At 40.9% G+C, this 22915-nt stretch overlaps 1 protein-coding gene across 2 annotated transcripts in view; it reads left to right on the forward strand.

Moving 5' to 3' along the window:
• The window catches only part of PRKG1 (protein kinase cGMP-dependent 1), a 1174681-nt gene that overhangs the window by 1123028 nt on the left and 28738 nt on the right, over positions 1-22915 (forward strand). For both annotated transcript variants that reach the window (XM_066600777.1, XM_066600775.1), the window contains exon 10: positions 20373-20469. In XM_066600777.1, the coding sequence (XP_066456874.1) occupies positions 20373-20469 (97 nt within the window). The remainder of the gene's footprint in view (positions 1-20372; positions 20470-22915) is intronic.

Genomic DNA, 22915 nt, shown 5'->3' on the forward strand with positions numbered 1-22915 from the left:
GCAAAGATTGAGCGACTCCTGTTTACATGGCCTGACGCTCATTTGGTTTGTAGGTGGACTAAAGCGAATCCAAATCATAGCCCTGTTAGCGGATGCTTGTACATGGGATCACTAATACCCAAATTTGATGTTTCCAGTGATAATTCGAGCGATAATCACCCCGTGTAAAGGTATCTTTAATTGCTGATCTTGCGTAGATCTACATATGTAAAACCCACTATTATCACTAAAGTGAAAATGGGAGATGTAACACAATATTGTATTTGCATTACATTTGCCTGATGAGCACACAGCAGTTGTAAGAGGTGACGCTCCCTTTTGCCTGTTGGTGTTTTTCTTCTCATATAAAAAGTTTATTAAATACTTGGAACAACTTTTAAACCACAGATCAGTTGTCCATGGTTTGAAAAATTGTACCCGGTTGTAAAAGGTATCTACACTGGGTGTGCAGTGAATTTGTGACAGGGCAGACAGTGAGGTAGGCCTCACTGCATTGCTGATATGTGATGCTTGGAAAGAATAGGTATGGAAGCAGGGTGAAAACTAATCTAAGTGTTAAATAAGTTTTTATTTGAAATTTCATAATTTAATTGCAGGAAGAGCAAATAGTTTACCTCAACAAGTTCTTGACATGCCCTCCTGCTGCACTGCAAAACTGTGCGTGAAACAGGCATTGGCGCTCAGCAGCAATAAATTCATCCAGCGTCAATTATCCAACTGATATTGTTGGATGATTCAGATACTTTTCTCAAACACTTCTTCGTCCCTTCTGAAATTTCAGCCACAATTGTCATAAATTATTAGAAGACCACGTTTCTGTATGGCATCGTTTACTGCTTGTTACGACTCCACCAGACAAAAGAGCACCAGCCCCGAAAAGGGCGATCCCACTACGGCTGATGATCAGCACTGAAGGAACAAAATGAGCCAGTAGATAGCAGAGGACAATGAAAAGCATAAACAAGCAGTAGGAACTAGGCATGTCTTAAGACTGTAGCTGGCACCCTCCTAGGGGGGGTGCTGGTTTAAATAGGCAGCAGGAGAACTTGATTGGATTCCAGTCAGGTTAAGAAATGAGCCCATCATTCAGAAGAGAAAATAATGCTTTAAACTACATGAATTTGGCAGCCTGATGTCATCAGCAATGAGGTGGAGCCTACCTCACTATTTGCCCATGTCACAACATTAACTGGGACACCATGTTTATGTGGGCATTGCTATTTCTGAGCCTTGAGGCCCTTCTGCCACATAAGATGTATTCAAAATGGCACATTGTAGGTGGGTAGGGTGGGGGGAGACGCTGTTACAGATTTTCCATGAGAACCAAGGAACTTCAAGGAGTTCTGGTTCTATAGAAGTCCAAAAAGTCATGTTTGTGTGACTTTTAAGCAATATTTTAAAATAAACTTTCCAAGAAGTTAGAAGGTCCGTTTATCTCTGGGGAAAAAAATAAGCGCCTGGCATTATATTTTTCTGGTAAATCGTTGTTGTCTAGTTGTGACCTTAATATCAGAGAAAATGGCAAGTAATGAAATGGCCATGTGTACATCTCTGTGGATGATAGATTAGATGGAGGAAAAAAAAGCATTTACTTTAATGCCGCAAAACATAAAAATGCATAAAAGAGTTGCTATCTTCAGCCAATAAAATACTATTAAAGGGAATGCAAATATATTGTAACCCACTAACGACATATTATCCTATTCTGGTCCCATTAGAATACCAGATCTGAGGACTGGAAGAACGCTTAGCAGGTGGCCAGTATGGTGGCTCTTTGGTTAACCCTGCAGCAAAACTTAAGGCCCATTTTTTTATGCAAAGATAATCTTTCAAATGATTGAATGATTGAAAGATTTTGCAATGTATTTTCATAAAGTGTTAATGGCCATTATTGGCCATTAACACTTTATAATCTTCATTTGCATGTAAAATGGCACTATGAGCTGTTTGCAGAGCCCAGCATCTGATTAATCCCACGCCGAGCTGTGCAAACAGCTGCATTGTTCTGCTCCTGGCTTACAGCAGATTACAATGTTATCTGCCAGCTCCCCACGGAGATAACAGCGTGTGGTCTATTGAGAGATAAATGTGTTTGCTTTACCTCTCAGAAGCTGAATGATGGATTTTAAGTTCACCTTAAAATCATCGTTCAAAGGAAAAGTGCACAATGCCCACATTTACATGTAACGATTATTCCTCATTTTTGGTCATTTGAATGAATTTTGAGTGATAATCATTACGTATAAATGGCCCTTAGATTCCAAGCAAATTACCAATTGCATTGGAATGTAAGTTGCTTTGCTGCTCTCCTCATGAGTATTTTACCCTCCTCTAGTTAGTCCCATTTCCTCCCATACTCCAAAAACACAGCAGATTGGTCAGTTGCCTTCTTATGCAATAGCTAATAGCTGATAGCAAATATGTTTGAGAAAAGAGATAGGTTTCGCCCCCAGCCATGTCAGAACATCTCCATGCGTTTGACCAATTATACTGTTCCTTCTAATCTAGGCAATAAGAAATAACAGAGCTAAAAAATAAATTGTGCTGCAGAGCAATGGGGTGGTGTAGGTGAAGCCTTGTTTGGGTTCTAATCACCATTGACATCATTTCTCATATTTGCTATATATACACCTATGTGCCACTATTCAAGCCAGGTAGTATGTAGACAGTGATGTGCTTAGATGGAAGGGACCTCATAGCAAAGATAATCTTTCATTATGATGCTGGGTTTCATCATCTAGGACAGAAGAACTTGGCATTTACGTCCATCTCCACACCCTATCCATGACCCCTGGGTCAATAGTAACAATGCTCTTCTCTTGGATAGGACTGGTGCTCACCATAAGGATGGGACCAACCAGGCCTGGGCTCCGTTTCTTCAAGGATCTAGCCACCTCTAAAATACATAAACCCTTGGATATATGAAAACAGTGCACCTGACAAAAATCAAAACAGATAAACAGATAAACCTCATTCTGAGGTGACCCACGACTGCGTACTGATCAGCTATTACAGAGGATCCACATTAGTGGTATTGCCTAAAAGTCCAGTACCTGTATGTTGGGTTTCTCAAAATCCTTACCTGGGTACCGGGGTTAGAAGTCCTTGCTTTCTCAAACCAACAGTTGCAGTCGGGAGGAGGGGAGGAAATGAGTAGGCAACAGTTTCTGGAGGTTCTCCTAAACTAAGGCCTCATGTCCACGGGCGGGTTGGATTACGCATGTGGGAGCCCCCTGCGGAATCCGACTCTGCCTGCAGCCGAGGACCCTGCGTACCTGTCCGGGTCTTCTGTTTTCTGTACTGCGGATGTGTGGAAGCGCCGGCTGGCGCCAGTGCACATGCATAGTACAGTTTTTCTTCTCCTGCTTTTGCGCGAAACCCGTGGCCCGTCCGCAATCTCTCCAGCTCCTCATTCTCGCCCCCTCTTAACCCCTTAAACACATGATCCTTTTTTTCCTTTCTTGTTTTATCTCCCCACTTTTAAAAAATAATAACTCTTTTATTTATCCATCAGCATCTGTATGAGGGCTTGTTTTTTGCGGGACGAGTTGTATTTTTCAGTGGAACTATTTAATGTACCATATGATGTACTGAAAAACGTTTTTTAAAGTTTTAATTGGAGTTAAATGGAAAAGAAAGAAATTCCTCCTACTGTGAGGGGATGGGGAGTGGAGTCTTGTTACTACAGCATACACTCTGCAGCAAAGATGACATAACTTTATTCTATGGGTCTGTAGCCTCTGTAGCTGCACCCTTGCACATCTCATTATCTTGGACTTTATATACCAGTCCCATGTAATAACAGATCCCCTCTATCAAATCCAAAACTTCTTCCTCTATAATGTGCACCATGCTGAGGGCTTAGTCACACACGCGCATCCGGGCGCCGATGCGCCCGTCTTTCTGCAGGATAAGACGGCCGCACTGCAGTTGCGGAGAAAGAACACATGACTGGCTCCATTGCCGGTCATGTGTTCTTTCTTCTGGCGCTGCGGAGAGATGTCCGCACCTGCAGTGCGGCTGTCTTCTACATGCAGGAAGACGGGCGCATTGGCGCCCGGATGTGCCATGTAACTAAGCCCTCAGTTTGAGGGTTCTTTCACAGGAGCGCATAAATGGCATGTTTTTACCGCCAATCGATAAATGTGACCATTTGAGGAATTGGTTTCCTATGCATCAGTTCACACTTGCGAATATACGGCGCATAAATACGTCGGACCGTGGAAAATGTAACATGCGTGACTGAAAAACGCATATACGGCAGGCAAAAAGCTAGTTCTGGAACTATCTTTCGTCCAATATGTGGCGGCAGCTCCCATAGACTTCCTATGGGAGTTGGACAAAGAAAGGGAGGGGGAGGCATTTTAGCAGCGTCCAATGCTGCGAAAAGCTTACAGGTGCCTCTATGTAGGCATTTGATGGCCCCCCGAGGATTTTGGCAGAGCGAGAGTTTTCCGGGGTACAACATATTTTTCCGCTAAAAAAATGTCGCTCCTGGTCATGTGAATGGGTGAGAAAACGCTGTCCGTGATCGCAGAAAAACGGCTGTCCATGCAATTTTATGGCACGGTCAAGAAAACGGCCATGTGAAAGAGCCCTGAGGGCGGTAAAGTTAAATGGACAGATGTTAGTTGGCTAGAAATCTAATGATGGCTCTATAATAATTGGTATTTAAATGAAAATATGTATTTTCTATTGTTGTAGAAAATTGCAGCGTCTTGGATTAACTTTTCAAGACTTTGTATTCTGTTATCTCACTATATCACTTATTCTGCTCTCTTAGTTTTCATCCTAAGTGCTGAAACCACTTAGTTGTAATTGTGCTATGTAGAGGCCTACACCCCGCTAGGCTCATCAGCACTTAGAGAAAATCATAATTGGAAAGTGATCTGTAAAAGATGCTTTAATTAGAGTGTCAGTATTAACTAAAGTGAAATGAAACAGTCTTTGAAGTAACCTGGAACTTTTACAAAATACTGATATGCTGATTACATATCAATGGCTTACAAGGGGTTCTGGTCCATTTTCATTCTGTAATCAATATCCCATACAGAATATTCACTTCGTTAAGAAATTTTCTTTAGACACTCCCTTTCTCATGACTAATATGATGAAGTAGAAGGTGTCGGGAGTTTCCACTACATAACCCCTACATTGCAATCATAGGGCTGTACACAACTTACACCCAAGTCAAACTTTTTTCCTACAAGCAATGTGCTGTGAGTTAACAGTATCAATTATGCTTACTTTTGTGAATCCAAAGTTTTGAGCAAACGTTTTGAAACTTCAGTTCGGGCAGTTGGCCGAATTTGGGCAAAATATTTGGTTTGGTCTGAATTAGTTTGAACCGAACCTGAACTTACAATACCCCTAAAAGGGGTGTATAGTGCTGAAGGAGAAGAAGGACAAAGAAGGAGGAAGAAGAAAATCCCTGCATTATCTACATAGTGCTCACTGAGCACTATAAAGTCTGTAAAGGAGGAGGCAGAAGTGGTTAAAAACTGCTTCTGTCTTCTCCTTCGGGTTCTCTGCTGTGTCTGACAGCCAAGAACCTGGCCAGCTCCTGCTAGATTGCAGCAGCAGGAGCTTTAATCCTGCGCCATATATTTGCTATTGGCCAGGATTAAAGCCCAGGGCCAAGCACTATATATTTGTGGTGCTTGGTCCTTAACAGGTTAGACGTAAAGTTCATATTTAGTGCATCTCTACATTCATAGATACATTTACTACATTAGTTTATAATTATCTTTTTCTTTGCTTTTGCTTAAAAATGATAAAACTGTAGACAGTTGGTGATGAATTCAGCATGAATTAGTCTACGTTATCAATTTTAGCCATATGGCCCCATTACACAGTCCTAATCTAATTGAAAATTAAAGTTAACAAGAACCCTACTGAGGAACATCACATTGGGACATCTGTTTAAATGCTCCTCATAACTGAGTAACATTGGAGACAGGTGACTATGTAGCGATCTTAGCGCTGAGGTGCTGCTATAAAAAACTGCATTTACTTGGGATTGCATGACATCTAGTGGTAGATATTGGTATATGCAGGTTTTAAATTCAGCGGTATTACTAGGCCTGAGCTGCTCCATCGCAACAAATTATTTTATATGCAAATCCCAACATGATTTGTGATGCTCCCAGGATTATTCACAAAGATTAAAGGAAACTGATGAACAGCCCGCAAGCGTGTAATCTGTGTATTCTGCAACTTTACAAGAATAACAAGATTTAGATGTAACTTATTTTTGCAAATAGTACTTTTAAATTTTTAGAAAATATATTACAGCTAATGACATTAAAGTAGCCTGTGATCATGAAGTCAAATAGATCCTCTGTAATTATCTATCACATTATCTATCTATCTATGTATCTATCTATCTATCTATCTATCTATCTATCTATCTATCTCTCATATCTATCTATCTATCTACAGTATCTCTCATATCTATCTATCTATATCTATTTATCTCATATCTATCTATCTGTCTCATGTCTATCTATCTATCTCATATCTATCTATCTATCTATCTCATATCTATCTATCTCATATCTATCTATCTATCTATCTATCTATCTATCTTTCTCATGTCTATGTCATATCTATCTATCTATCTATCTATCTCTCATATCTATCTATCTATCTATCTCTCATATCTATCTATCTATCTATCTCATATCTATCTATCTATCTATCTATCTCATATCTATCTATCTATCTATCTATCTATCTATCTATCTATCTATCTATCTATCTATCTATCTATCTATCTATCTTTCTCATGTCTATGTCATATCTATCTATCTATCTATCTATCTATCTCTCATATCTATCTATCTATCTATCTATCTATCTATCTATCTATCTATCTATCTATCTATCTATCTATCTATCTATCTATCTCTCCTATCTATCTATCTATCTATCTATCTCTCATATCTATCTATCTATATCTATTTATCTCATATCTATCTATCTGTCTCATGTCTATCTATCTCATATCTATCTATCTATATCTATTTATCTCATATCTAGCTATCTGTCTCATGTCTATCTATCTATCTATCTATCTATCTATCTCATATCTATCTATCTATCTGTCTCATGTCTATCTATTTATCTATCTCATATCTATCTATCTCTATTTATCTCATATCTATCTATCTGTCTCAAGTCTATCTATCTATCTCATATCTATCTGTCTATCTATCTGTCTCATGTCTATCTTTCTTTCTATCTATCTATCTCATATCTATCTATCTATCTATCTATCTATCTATCTATCTATCTATCTATCTCATATCTATCTATCTATCTATCTATCTATCTATCTATCTATATCTATTTATCTCATATCTATCTATCTGTCTCATGTCTATCTATCTTTCTATCTATCTATCTATCTATCTATCTATCTCATATCTATCTGTCTATCTATCTGTCTCATGTCTGTCTATCTATCTCATATCTATCTATCTATCTATCTATCTATCTATCTATCTATCTATCTATCTATCAATCTCATATCTATCTGTCTATCTCATATCTGTCTCATAGCTATCTCATATCTATCTATCTATCTATCTATCTATCTATCTATCTATCTATCTATCTATCTATCTATCTATCTATCTATCTCATATATATTTACGATCTATCTATCTATCTCATATCTATCTATCTAACTATCTATCTATCTCATATCTATCTCATATCTATCTATCTATCTCATGTCTATCTATCTATCTATCTCATATATATTTACGATCTATCTATCTATCTATCTATCTATCTATCTATCTATCTCCTATCTATCTATCTCATATTTGTCTCATAGCTATCTCATATCTATCTATCTATCTATCTCATATATATTTATGATCTATCTATCTCATATCTATCTATCTATCTATCTATCTATCTATCTATCTATCTATCTATCTCCTATCTATCTATCTATCTATCTATCTATCTATCTATCTCATATCTATCTATCTATCTATCTCATATCCATCCATCTATCTATCTCATATCCATCCATCTATCTATCTATCTATCTATCTATCTATCTATCTATCTATCTATCTATCTATCTATCTATCTATCTATCTATCTATCTATCTCATATATATTTACGATCTATCTATATATCTGTCTATCTCACATCTATATATCTAACTACTCTTTCTCTGTCTTACTCTGTGTCTGTCCGTTCACCCGTCTGTCCATCCATCCATCCATCCATCCCATTGCATTATATTGGAAGGCATTTTAATGCAAAAACAGCACATGCTATAGATTCTGAACTTAGCTAGTGCTAAGTTCAATCTGATGTGCGCCCAAAAAAGCATCATTCATTCCGCAAAAACACTACCCTCATGCATTAGCAAATACGCATACACTCGTGTGAAGCCGGCCTCAATGTAAGGCCGCCTGCAGACGACCGGGTTGGATCCCGCTGCGAGAAATCTTGCAGCGGGACCCGACCTGAGCCCCTGCAGAGAGCAGGCGTCCGGGGAGTGACATTTCTGTGCGGAGCTCTGCGAGCCCCGCACAGAAATAGAGCATGCCGCAATTTGTCTTCTGCGCGAAATTTCACGCAGACAAATCGCGGCCATCTGCATAGGATTGCGTGTTGTAATGCAATCCTATGCAGGCGTGTATGGGCAGAAATTCTGCAGGGAATCCCAGAATTTCTGCCCATGTGCAGGCGTCCTAAGACTATAGTTATAATGCCCTCCTGACAGTCCATTGATTTTAACACCCATCATGCTGCAGACCCAAATCTGCCACATAAATAAATTCCCATCTCTATCCCCCCTGTCTCAGTCTCGGCAGCTCAAAAAATTGCACTTAGATTGTCACCTAGTCTCTGATAATTCTACAGAGAGCAGATCTGCTTCATTAAAGACCATCTTTATGCTGACATGTATATCGAGGTTTCCATGGAAACAAGAACCCAAAATTGCTTTACAACACAAAATCTAGGTAAATGAAAACTTTGAGGTTATGTTAGCAATGCTGGGTTTCATTTTTAATAATCCACAGTCACAATCACTATTCTGTCTAAGCTGCATGGTCTGGAACTGATGGAGTTAAACGCTATGGACTCAGTCGTTGACTTTTTTTTTTTAAATGTCAACATATTTTTAGGAAAAAAACTTTTTGCAGTTGGAAGTGATTTAAACATTTTTACCGCTTTGATCGTATACTTGTAGTGTACAGCTGTACACTGCAAGCTGGAGGAATACATTTCTTAGTTCTGATGGACTGATGGGTTCTGCATCTGGGAAAAGATGGAAGTTAAAGTTAATAAGGCAACTTTAATTATACTAGAATTGATTATTTTCATTGTTTAGTCCGGCTCAGAAGTCCCGGTGGTCAGCACTGCTGTGCATTTGTAAGTAGTAAGGCCACTGGGGATCTGTCAGTGAAAGCGTAGTGAGCTGATCCCTCTCTGGCCGAGCACAGTACTTGACAGTGGTCTCTCTTCTCTGCCGTCTTCACTGCCCAGCTGTAAAAAACCCCAAACAGTACTGTACTTGGACAAAGACGGGTCCGGCTCACTTCACTGACCGATCCCAGTAGCCAGCCTTTGTAATTGCAAATACTGGGCTGCGTACTTTTTTATATGTAAAATTCCCCCTCCCCTAGTGTAAGTGGAACCCTCACCTTTTTGAATAGACGCAGAACCCACCACTTATGAGTCAGACTGACTGACAGTTTTTGCAAGAAATACAGTCCTCCAACTTGTAGCGCTCATCTGCATACTGCAGGCAGAGCAAAAAACAGTAACAACTTTTTAAGCAATTCCAAATGTGTGTTTTTTGTGTATAAAAATACATTGATTTAAAACAAAAAAGGTCACAATTTTGTGTATAGCCTTTACTAGTTCCAAACCCTGCAGACAGGTAGAGCTGTTATTGGGCTCATTGATCCCCATTAAAGGGTACCTATCACCTCTAAGTTTTGGTGCTGTTCGGGGAGGTGGCATGGTACTGGGGGATGTCTTTTTTACACCCCCCATTTCCGCATTGTCCACTGCTGAAGTCCGCGCACGGTCTGAAAATCTGACTCTTTTCAGATCACTGTGCATGCATTCCCCTATAGCATAACTTAGCTTATCCTGCTGTTTGGAGGTGACAGGTTCCCTTTAATGTTTTGTTGGCCAAATGATCAGCACTACCCCAGGACAGTATTCAAACACTCACTGAATCAGTCGCATTAATGACGCTTTGTCCCTACAGGGTGGCCCCCACTTACTGGTCATCTTATTCATTGGGCCACGGGAGATGTAATATTATCTGAAATTAAAATCAGTTGTTCAAACTTTAAGGGGTTTTCAATGCAAATAATATTAATAACCTATCATCAGGATATGTCCACAATAGTTGATTGGCTGAGGTAACCTCTCGGGAGCCTGGCTGATCAGCTGATTGGGCATCAAAAGTAGATCGGCTGGGGTCCACTGCTTGGGAGATCGGCCGATCAGCTGATCAGGTGCTGGCTGTCAGCACTGCAATTCACATGGATTAGAGTGGACACAGTTGGCTCCAACTGCTGTGTAGTGGCCAGCATTGGTAATTGCAGGTGCAGCTCTCATTAGAGACAGCTGTGCCTGCAATTAGAAGTACCAGCCACTGCATAGGGGTCAGAGCCAGCTGCTTGCAGTCTGACTCATGTGTATTGCGGCGTTGCCAGCCAGTGCCCAATCAGCTGATCGGCCAACGTCCCAAGCAGTGAACCCCAGCCAATCTAGTTTTGATGCCCTATCCTGAAGAAAATAGTTTCTGTCTACCAAGACAATAAGACTGCAGGATAGGTTGTGTATCTGCAAAATGCTACCTGCTGCAGTCACAGAATGGACCCTCCTGGATCAGAGGTCTCATTTCGCCTTATATGTGGTGCACCCCGGTAGTGTAATTTCTAGAGATCCTCAGCGGGTTTTCACTGCTCATTTAAAAATAGTCTTATTGTAGCGGTAAAATCTGCACAGGCTTTGCAATGGTATAAAAAGACTTTATTGTGTAAGTAAATCTCTCCCTGAGACATCTTGTGGTTGTTTTATAGACCTGGAAACCTGACAATACCGAGGCAATAAGATCCATTCCTCTTCTCTACAACTGCATACAACTCATTACAGAGAAACTCTGACAGGGGGGCACACAATCCTCTGCTAGTATCCTGCTTGGCTCAGTCTCCTCGGCTGCATTAAATAGTGTAAAAATAGAAGTTCTTCAGCGACAATCCTCTGTGTCCTGGCTACCATCTTCTCCTCCATGGCTGCTAGAATTAGAACTGCTGAAGGTGTATCTGGATACATGCTTCCAGCCATTCATCACATTGCAAGTGCTAAATCTGCACACGTCCCTGAAGTATATGCACGTCCCTGAAGTATATACAGAAGACTCAGAACAGTCACTATGTGGCGGCCTATACATAGTTTAACTACATAAAGGGGTTGTACTAAGAGCAAATTCTGATCAATGGGGTCACACTGCTGAGACTCCCACCGATCCCAAGAATAGGGATCCCTTGTTCCACTCTTTGTGATACTATGGTGTTGCTGCACCCACCTGCAGTATTGTGCACTTGCCTATCTCTGACAGCCTAAAGGAGCAATTCCACGCATGAAGTTGACGGGACACACAGAGCGGTGGGTGTGGTGAGCCCAGAGAAGGGGACACAAGACCCCTGTTCTTGGGATCTGTGGGGGTCTCAGCAGTGAGACTCCCACTGATCAAACTTTTTTCACCTATCCTATTGATGGGTTGTAAAAGTTGCTCTTGATACAAATCCTTTTAGGACAAAGGCTATTTCGGCCTCAAAGTGGTTATCCCACCAAAAATATATAAATATTCATAGGATAGGTGATAAATATATGATTGTTGGGATCCCCACGGATCGTGAGCACATTACACCCAGAGTTTTCCTAGTAAATTGAGTGCTGATTCGCATGCATGACCAACAAGCCACTTACTTTTATAGGGCTGTTGGAGATAGCGAAACGCATCGTTTAGCTACTCCATAGAAGGTGAATGGAGCAGTGGTCACACCATTACCACTCCATTCACTAAGGGGGATTCAAGAAGTGTTGTTCCATGATCACTTGGAGTCCCAGTGGTCGGACCACCAGTGATCATACATTTATCACCTACAAGCAATAAAGTGTTTTGGAACGATAATCCCTGTAAAGAACTAAATAATTTTTTCTTATATGATTTTTTTTTGTTGTTACTGTTATTTTTATTCCCATTAGGAAACTTTTACTTTTAACTACTTTTTTAGACCGTCTTATGTCTATATGGCAGTACATTATTGACAAGGCATGTAAGTTAGGCTTAGGGCTGTCACAATTTCTCAGTCAGCCCCAGCAATCCTGAGCACACAAGGGCAACAAGATCATCAATGATCAACATTACCAAGCATTACGTGGGAACTAGTTCCTGTCAGTGATGTCATTTCATATTAAGGGGTTAAATGTTATTCATTAAACTGTAGGTCTACTTTACAAAAACTTTTCTTATGTCATAGGGAAATATCAAAAGTTTTAATCAACGGCAATCTGGGTGCTGAGATTCCCACTGATAGCTAGAATGAAGTAGCTGAAGCGCTCATCTGAGCCCTGTTACTACATACTTACTAGCTGAAGGCAGGCTCAATAGAAAGTCTATGGACCCGTCTTCAGCTAGTGAGCAGTGACACAGCTCGGATAAACACTTCAGCTGCTTCGTTCTATTAATTGGTGAGGGTCTCAGCATACAAAGCTTTCGACATGACCCTATGACCTATCCAAAGTTTTTGGAAAGTGCGGTTACACTTTAAAGGGACATTCCAGGCAATACTCTCATCTGATACTCAGTGTTATGCATAGTATGGGACTAGGGCCAATGTTGCATACCACAGGGATTCACAGAAGACCACAAAGAAGATCCCCGAGTCATGTGCCATGACTTTAGCTCCTACAGGCAGAACATAATGTTTCAGTTCTTCTCATAGTGTTTCTTTAAAAAGTCGACAATACTCCCTATGGAATAATCAGCCTATTACAAGAAACCCTATTGTCTTACTGGAGTTTCCTATTAAGCATTTTAATTCCTGTTATAAACTATCAATGCTTGTCATTTTATGTCTTTCCTCTTGTGCGCCACAAAATGCATTGATCTTCTTGTCTTTGGGGATCATTCTTCATACTTTGCTAAGCATGCCTTTGACTAGTCAAACAATAACCATTGGAAAGAACTTGGGTTTTTCCCAACACCAATGAAACTGTATGACACTACACTTTCTGATACAAAGAGGTTATGAGCCCCTATACATTTGAACCTTACTTGGAGTAAGAATCATATGTTTGCATTGCCAAGATAAAGGGTGCACACTCTTTGTATTCGCAAATCTTCCCTTTTATAATATTGGACATAAAATAAATCCATATACTTATTCAGTGTCACAGTGAAAAGGGATCCAATTAAGTTGCTGTAACACTTGAATCCAGTACAACGACATTGCGACATTGATCAATCTTTATTATAAGATAAAAAAATATGGGAAGAGATGCGTAAGAAACAAATTTGATTTCATCCTTACCCGAGTTCTATGATATAGCGACAGCTACTGTATTACGTTATAAATAGAGATGAGCGAGCGTACTCGGAAAAGCACTACTCGCTCGAGTAATTTGCTTTATCCAAGTATCGCTGTGCTCGTCCCTGAAGATTCGGGTGCCGCTGCGGCTGACAGGTGAGTCGCAGCGGGGAGCGGGGGAGAGCGGGCGGGAGATAGGGAGAGAAAGATCTCCCCTCCGTTCCTCCCCGCTCTCCCCTGCAGCTCCCCGCTCCGTGCCGACACCCGAATCTTCAGGGACGAGCACAGCGATACTCGGATAAAGCAAATTACTCGAGCGAGTAGTGCTTATCTGAGTACGCTCGCTCATCTCTAGTTATAAATACACATTATACAGTGCCCTTTCCGGACACAAGAAGGGTACGATAAAATCAATAAAGTAGCAATAGTCGCTTACCTTTGATTAAGGTTTATATACCTCTGGTAATCCAGAGGGTTATCTGTAGTGCCCTGTTTTTGGTTACTGTGTTTTTAAAGTTATCTAATAAAAGGAATTGATTTTAATTTATGTCTAAACTGTGAAGGGCTCTGCTGATATAACATCTCAATAATCTGAGAAGAGATATTATTGTTGTTGCGTATTGATCCTTCACCATCTTCAGTCAGTCGATGTACACATTATTGGGACATTAGAGGGGTTTTACATAGAAATACTATTGATGACCTATCATCAGGATAGGTCATCAATAGTTGATCGGCTGGGGTCCGTCGCACGAGACAACGACTGATCAGCTGAGTGGGCGCATGCTGTCAGCACTGCAAGTGCACAGATGTCGGAGTGGAAGCCTCCGCGCCGACCTCCATATAGTGGTTGGCGCTTGTAACTGCAGGCATGGCTCCCATTGGTTTCAATGAGAGCCGTGCCTGCAGTTACAGGCGCCGACCACTACACAGAGGTCGGCGTGGAGGCTTCCGCTCTGACCTCTGTGTATTTGTGGCGCTGACAACATGTGCCCGCTCAGCTGATCAGCCGGGGTCCCAAGCGACAGACCCCAGCCAATTAACTATTAATGACGTATCCTGATAATAGTATTTCCCTGGAAAACCCATATAACTATATCTGCTAAGCCCATATTACACCTTTAATCCTCTACTTTAGGAAGCTTTCACATCTCAGTGTACTGTGGCTTTAAGGAAGAAAGAGCACTTTAATTCAGCGCTGGACTTTAGATGGCACTCTGTTATAATAACAAAAAATGGTATATAGTACATTGCCCTGATAGGCAGTGTGCCTATACGCTGCTTGTGCAGAAAGCAGCAAAATTGCAGCATACCTACAACAGAACAGCTCAGTCAATAAATGTGGTACCTGAAGCACATAACATAAATACAGCCCAAAGACCAAGCTCATAGCATGCATACAGCACAAGAACCAAGCACATAACATGCATATAGCACAAGAACCAAGCACATAACATAAATACAGCACAGAAGCCAAACTCATAGCATGCATACAGCACAAGAACAAAGCACATAACATAAATACAGCAAAAAAGCCAAACTCATAACATGCATACATCACAAGAACCGAGCGCATAACATGCATACAGCACAAGAACCAAGCACATAACATAAATACAGCACAAAAGCCAAGCTCATAACATGCATACAGCACAAGAACAAAGCACATAATATAAATACAGCACAAAAACCAAGCTCATAACATGCATACAGCACAAGAACCAAGCGCGTAACATAAATACAGCACAAGAACCAAGCACATAACATAAATACAGCACAAGAACCAAGCGCATAACATAAATACAGCACAAGAACCAAGCACATAACATAAATACAGCACAAAAGCCAAGCTCATAACATGCATACAGCACAAAAACAAAGCACATAACATAAATACAGAACAAGAACCAAGCACATAACATAAATACAGCACAAAATCCAAGCTCATAACATGCATGCAGCACAAGAACCGAGCGCATAACTTAAATACAGCACAAGAACCAAGCACATAACATAAATACAGCACAAGAACCAAGCACATAACATAAATACAGCACAAGAACCAAGCTCATAACATGCATACAGCACAAGAACAAAGCACATAACATAAATACAGCACAAAAGCCAAGCTCATAACATGCATACAACACAAGAACCGAGCGCATAACATAAATACAGCACAAGAACCAAGCACATAACATAAATACAGCACAAAAGCCAAGCTCATAACATGCATACAGCACAAGAACCGAGCGCATAACATAAATACAGCACAAGAACCAAGCACATAACATAAATACAGCACAAAAGCCAAGCTCATAACATGCATACAGCACAAGAACAAAGCACATAACATGCATATAGCACAAGAACCAAGCACATAACATAAATACAGCACAGAAGCCAAACTCATAGCATGCATACAGCACAAGAACAAAGCACATAACATAAATACAGCAAAAAAGCCAAACTCATAACATGCATACATCACAAGAACCGAGCGCATAACATGCATACACCACAAGAACCAAGCACATAACATAAATACAGCACAAAAGCCAAGCTCATAACATGCATACAGCACAAGAACAAAGCACATAATATAAATACAGCACAAAAGCCAAGCTCATAACATGCATACATCACAAGAACAAAGCACATAACATGCATACAGCACAAGAACAAAGCACATAACATAAATACAGCACAAAAGCCAAGCTCATAACATGCATACAGCACAGGAACCAAGCGCATAACATAAATACAGCACAAGAACCAAGCACATAACATAAATGCAGCACAAAAGCCAAGCTCATAACATGCATACAGCACAAGAACAAAGCACATAACATAAATACAGCACAAAAACCAAGCTCATAACATGCATACAGCACAAGAACCAAGCGCGTAACATAAATACAGCACAAGAACCAAGCACATAACATAAATACAGCACAAGAACAAAGCACATAACATGCATACAGCACAAGAACAAAGCACATAACATAAATACAGCACAAAAGCCAAGCTCATAACATGCATACAGCACAGGAACCAAGCGCATAACATAAATACAGCACAAGAACCAAGCACATAACATAAATGCAGCACAAAAGCCAAGCTCATAACATGCATACAGCACAAGAACAAAGCACATAACATAAATACAGCACAAAAACCAAGCTCATAACATGCATACAGCACAAGAACCAAGCGCGTAACATAAATACAGCACAAGAACCAAGCACATAACATAAATACAGCACAAGAACCAAGCGCATAACATAAATACAGCACAAAAGCCAAGCTCATAACATGCATACAGCACAAAAACAAAGCACATAACATAAATACAGAACAAGAACCAAGCACATAACATAAATACAGCACAAAATCCAAGCTCATAACATGCATGCAGCACAAGAACCGAGCGCATAACTTAAATACAGCACAAGAACCAAGCACATAACATAAATTCAGCACAAGAACCAAGCACATAACATAAATACAGCACAAGAACCAAGCTCATAACATGCATACAGCACAAGAACAAAGCACATAACATAAATACAGCACAAAAGCCAAGCTCATAACATGCATACAACACAAGAACCGAGCGCATAACATAAATACAGCACAAGAACCAAGCACATAACATAAATACAGCACAAAAGCCAAGCTCATAACATGCATACAGCACAAGAACCGAGCGCATAACATAAATACAGCACAAGAACCAAGCACATAACATAAATACAGCACAAAAGCCAAGCTCATAACATGCATACAGCACAAGAACAAAGCACATAACATAAATACAGCACAAGAACCAAGCACATAACATAAATACAGCACAAGAACACAGCTCATAACATGCATGCAGCACAAGAACCAAGCTCATAACAAAAACACAGCACCAGAATCAAGATCATAACATAAATACAACACAAACCAATTTCAGTATATAAATGCAGCGCCAAACCGAAGTTCATAACATAAATACAGCGCAAATCAACTTCAGTGCATAGATACAATACCAGAGCCAAGCTCATAACATACAGAACCAAGATCAATACTTAAATACAATAGCAGGACTCAGCGACTGTTTTGTGGAGGTGCCGATAGGTTGTCAACGGCACCTTGGAACATCAAAGGGGCGGAGACAGAGTCAGAAGTAGGGTGATTCGTGTAGCTCCACATAACACTACCGAATGGAGGATAAACATCATCAGGGAGACCTACGAGGGTGATTACCACAGGCCTGCATCCACCTGGTGCCCAGGTTGCAGTAACTAAGGCCAGCCATGCTTTACTTTAGTGGCTCATTAAAGGTTTTATGCATTACTTGTATTTCATCTGGTTTATTAGGCCAAATCCAGTTGGTGTGCCTGGTACAGAGGTTTTTACTGTAGCCAGATCAGGCGTTTAGAGGGTGCAGAGGTAGCAAATACATCTGGGCATTAATGCTTGAGGGGGCCTAAAGACCTCTCTGCTTCATAAGAAGACAGCAGTATTATACATGGCACATGATATTGGGAGTTCATGGTACAGATTGTATTAATGTATCAATTGTAGCCTTCTGATTGGTAGGGGACAGATATCTGAGACCCTTCCTGATCCAGAGATTGAAAGGACCGGAGGGAGGCCACCTGATGTACAGAGAACTAAAATGTCACTAAATTCAAGTCATTGAAGGTTTGTTGCAACTCTCTATAGTAGGCAACCAGAGGAATTCATGAGGGTCCCGGTAGTCAGTCCAAATGATATCAAAATTGCATAGGCGGAAGTGTAATAGAAGGCTTGGTTCCCATTAAAGTCAATGGGAATGATGCCTTTCATGACACTTTCAGCTCATCATTGCAGTTGGAGCTGGAAGTGTAAAAGAAGGCATCACTACCATTGAAATCAGTGGGAGCAAAGCGTTTTATTAGGCCTCCCTCCCACAGGCGTTCGGTAAAGTGCCACGATTTTACTTCCACTTTTGGCCGCAGATCCCTGCCGCTAAGAGCAGAGTTTAGTATACCCCATCATGGATGAGGTGCGCTAAATGTCAAAAATAGAACAGCCGCCACTTGATCGAGTGTCTGTCTGGTAGGCTCCATTGAAAACAATGGGAGCATTATACCACGATTAGCACTGCAGTGGAAACGCCACACTAATTGCAGTAAAAAGCGCATGTGCGAGGAAGGCCTTAGACTTACAGCTTCAACCCCAATGTGGACCTCTGGCTGGGCGACACGGTGGTTGGAGGATCAACTCAATGGCGAGGATCCCGAGCTGCAGACTCCTGCCTATGATCAGTAGTAAATACCCAGAAAAAAACCATAAAGAGGTCATCCAGGCAGTGCCCGCTGGGATACCCCAGGTCAGAGCGAAGCACTGCTCCAACTCCTATGTAGCGGCCAACACTTGGGATTGCAAGCGCAGGTTTCATTGAAATCAGTGGGAGCTGCACTTGTACTGTAATTGCAGGCTGAGGTCCCAGTGATTTCATAGAGAGCAATTATGAGTGCCAGCCACCACACAGCAGTCAGAGCAGTGCTTACGCCCGACCTCGGTGCATCCCATCAGGGGCTACCTAGAAATCCCTTTACGGGTGCTTCCACACAGGAGAAATTTTTCTGAACATTGTGGAATTGTCGCTCTTGCAGAATATTCCGTAGCAGAAGTCTGCACTGCTAACCTACATTTTAATGCAGAATGAAAGTGTCAGAATTGCGCTGGCAATTTCACATCACAATCCACATTTTTAGATGTGCAAATTTTGGTGCAGAATTCCGAACCTTCAAATGCCACGATAATCAAGCGGAATAAATAATTCCACCCGGGTTAAAAAAAACCTTAATTTTCAAACTTACTCAGGAAAAAAAATGAAATCTGGAAAGTAATTGTTTGGTTGGTTGCCATGGACAACACTGTATTCTTAGAACAGTTTTTCCGATGGAGCGTCTTCTTGTCTGTCCAGTAAAGGGCTGATAATATAACACCTGCTGGGAGCCATGGATTCCTTCTTCTCTTATCTGCTCTCCTTATGTCCTGTACATAAGATTACAATCCTTGGTAATCCCGCTGTAATTCCTGTCGTATATTATAACACAATTACATTATATTTAAACTCAGATGAAATGCCTATGTGCGCTCATGGTATTTACCCCGGGATGCTCTGTACATATCTTCAGTATGGTATTTCGAATGGACATATGTCGGGTGAGGAACATATATGGAGAACTTTCAAAAGAATTCTATACCACCATGTTCACGGTCAATGCTTTCTGTCAATGGGTGGGCGGAGCCAGACCATCACTTCTGTACTAATTATATCCCATTACTCATTGGGATATTTAAGGAGTTCTATATTGACTAGTGCTGAACTAGGGGCTCTAGGCAGACACAAGTGCTTGCTACCTAGGATTGCATGTGCTACAGAGTCTCCTACACTAGCTGCAAATAGAAGTAGTGAGGACAGGATGGAAAATGCTGTCGTACTGGATACAAGTGTTCCAAAGATTGCCAAGATATGAGCAGAATAATTAAATCCAGATGTTTGCATGGTTGGAGATTTGCACCATGTGACACTAAAATACCACCTTACACGATGTGCAACCGTGCATGAAATTCTACTATTGACTCTCAATTTCTAAGAGACTGTGAAGCATTTCTGGACCAAACCGGAAATATTCTTATGTGGACATTATGGTCAACCCTTCGGCTTCTGCTATAGACTCCTTTTCCAATGTTCACGCCACTAAAAGACTTTTCTCTTTCTTCGTCAAAAAATATAGATATGAAGCGGAGGCGGCTTTCTTTGGTAATCTCAAGCTAACGGACTTTAACATCATTGATACTCTTGGTGTTGGAGGATTTGGAAGAGTTGAGCTGGTAAGTCGAAACTATTATTTTAATGCATGTAACAGTCATCTAAGTTGAAGCAGTTATTTTGTAAATGTGTTTGATATTCATGGCAAGACAGAAAAGGGAAGCCCAGGTGAAAAATTACCTGCTTTTATTTTTATGCATTACCAATATATTTTTCTAGAAATCTACCTACAATATGGCCGCCCTTGCAGTTGGCTTCTGCTCGAAAACTTTATAAAATAATTATTGCAAACCATGTCTTTAAAGGGGCTTTCCAAACTTTTACTAGTGTTGACCTGTTCTCAGGGTAATTCATCAATAGCTGATCGGCAGGGATACTGGGATCCCCACTAATCAGCTGATTGCCCGGACTGCTGTCAGTGCAGCAGACATCGTTATTGGGATCAGAGACATTGATTTCACTGGGAGCAAAGCCACTTATTATACTCCCGGCTTCAGCCCCAACGACGACATCCATCTCCCCTGCACTGACAGCTGGCCAGGCAATTGGCTGACCAGCAGGGATCCCAAGTGGCAGATTCCTGTTGACCAACTGTTGATGACCTATGCTGAGATAGGTCATATATAGCAAAAGCCAGGAAAACCCCTTTAAAGGGTTTATTGATTTTTCTAATCAACTTTTACATTTTTTACCATTTACAAGATCTCTGCTTGCCATCAGTGAATTGAAGGTGTCATTATTCAGAAGCTAAAATCCTGTGCTGATCATATCCTCCTTATACAGTACAGGTACAGATCCTTGGTGCAGTCAAGCCATTTGCTTATGCCAGTTGGATATGATCAGGACTGGTTTGTTCACTGACCACAAGCAGAAATTGTGAAAATGATGACAAAATAAAGCACAAAAAGTTAAATTCGAAAGCTCCACACCTTTCAATTGTAAATGAATATATTATATAAGAATTCATTTCTAATATCGGTATGTATTTATCTAAAGGTGCACAAGATGTGTATGTATATTCTCAGTTACAGTATTGTTGTATAGAAATACAGAATAGAATAGTGTGCATCAGTTGTGGCCATATATGTAAAGTGCTAAGGCTTTTATATATAGTGATCCCATGACCAGGGAACGTTTCAGAGGTAAGTATATCAGCTTCAATTCAGGCCTACAGGGTAACAAGTGAATTAGCCGATGGACCTTGAACCAAGGTAGGCCCCCAGGCCCTAACCTGGCAAACAGGATCTGTGCCTATTGGGTAAATAGAGTGAGTCTACCGATTCCTGCTCGGGGCATCCTCCAGCTGAAGCAGAGCCGTACACCAATGCAATTACCTTTCTATTGATATGGAGAATGCAGCACTTGTGAATGGGGATCACGTAATCGGGTAATATTTGCAAGTAGTTGTACAGTGGGCCTTAAGAATCGATTTTACAGGTGCACCCTATGCACCCCATTGCGGTATTTATATGTGGCTACATGCTTCTATAGGATTCTAGAAACTGATCAAAGACAATATGCACTTGATTCCTGCAAAGGGATTTCTATAGTTCTATGCCCTATAGTTAGTTTACCATCCACAATTACATAGGAATGATATGCAAAAACCTGAAAAAGCATTAAATTGCATTGAACTGGGAGTTTTGAAGACCAGGCCGGTGGAGTCAATAGGTAATAAGCATGATTTATAGTGGTGCTCAGGGTTTGCACAGGAGGAGTTTCTGGTATGTCGTACAGCTGGAGAATGTCAGGAGCTCCGCTAAACAATGCGGCGTGGTATAAACACAGCAACTGTCACCAAGGGAAGAGGACAAGTTGTCACTAAATATGACATCCATGCAGAAGGAGACACCCGGCTGTAATCAATGCTCAGCAGCATAAGTGCAGCAGGGAAGGGAAGCCCTTTATCGACCACTAGAAAAGACATGTAGAAAGTGTGTGGGAGCTAATAATATGTTGGCCGGGCTATCAAAACAATATCACTTTATTAAGAGGGTCGGGGGATATAGTTTCTGTTTGTAGAGGATGTCTAATAGGCTTAAAGAGAATTAACCCCTTAAGGACCAGGGTGATTCGGTGCAAAAGGACCAGACATTTTTTTAGGGATTTTACGCATGTGGTGTTGTACGTAAGTATATCAGCTTCGATTAAGGCTCAGACTGGCCTATGGGGTAACAGGCGAGTCCCCTGATGGGCCCTGAGCCAAGGGGGGCTCCCTGCCCCTGGCTTGTCAAACAGGATCTATTCATGTTGGGTAAATAGAGTTAGTCTACTGATTCGTTCTTGGTACAGCGGAAACAGGGCCGTACATCAATGCGATCACTTTTCTATTGATATGGAGAATGCAGCATTTGTGAATTGGGATCAGGTAATTGGGCAATATTTGCAGGTAGTTGTACAGTTGGCCCATAGAATTAATTTTACTGGTGGACCCTAGACACCCCAGTCCGACACTTTCTTCAGCTATCAAAATAATTTTTGTTGCGTTTTTTCCCCGTAACAAATAGG

Source organism: Eleutherodactylus coqui, chromosome 4 (assembly GCF_035609145.1).
Source record: "Eleutherodactylus coqui strain aEleCoq1 chromosome 4, aEleCoq1.hap1, whole genome shotgun sequence".
Lineage (NCBI taxonomy): Eukaryota > Metazoa > Chordata > Amphibia > Anura > Eleutherodactylidae > Eleutherodactylus > Eleutherodactylus coqui.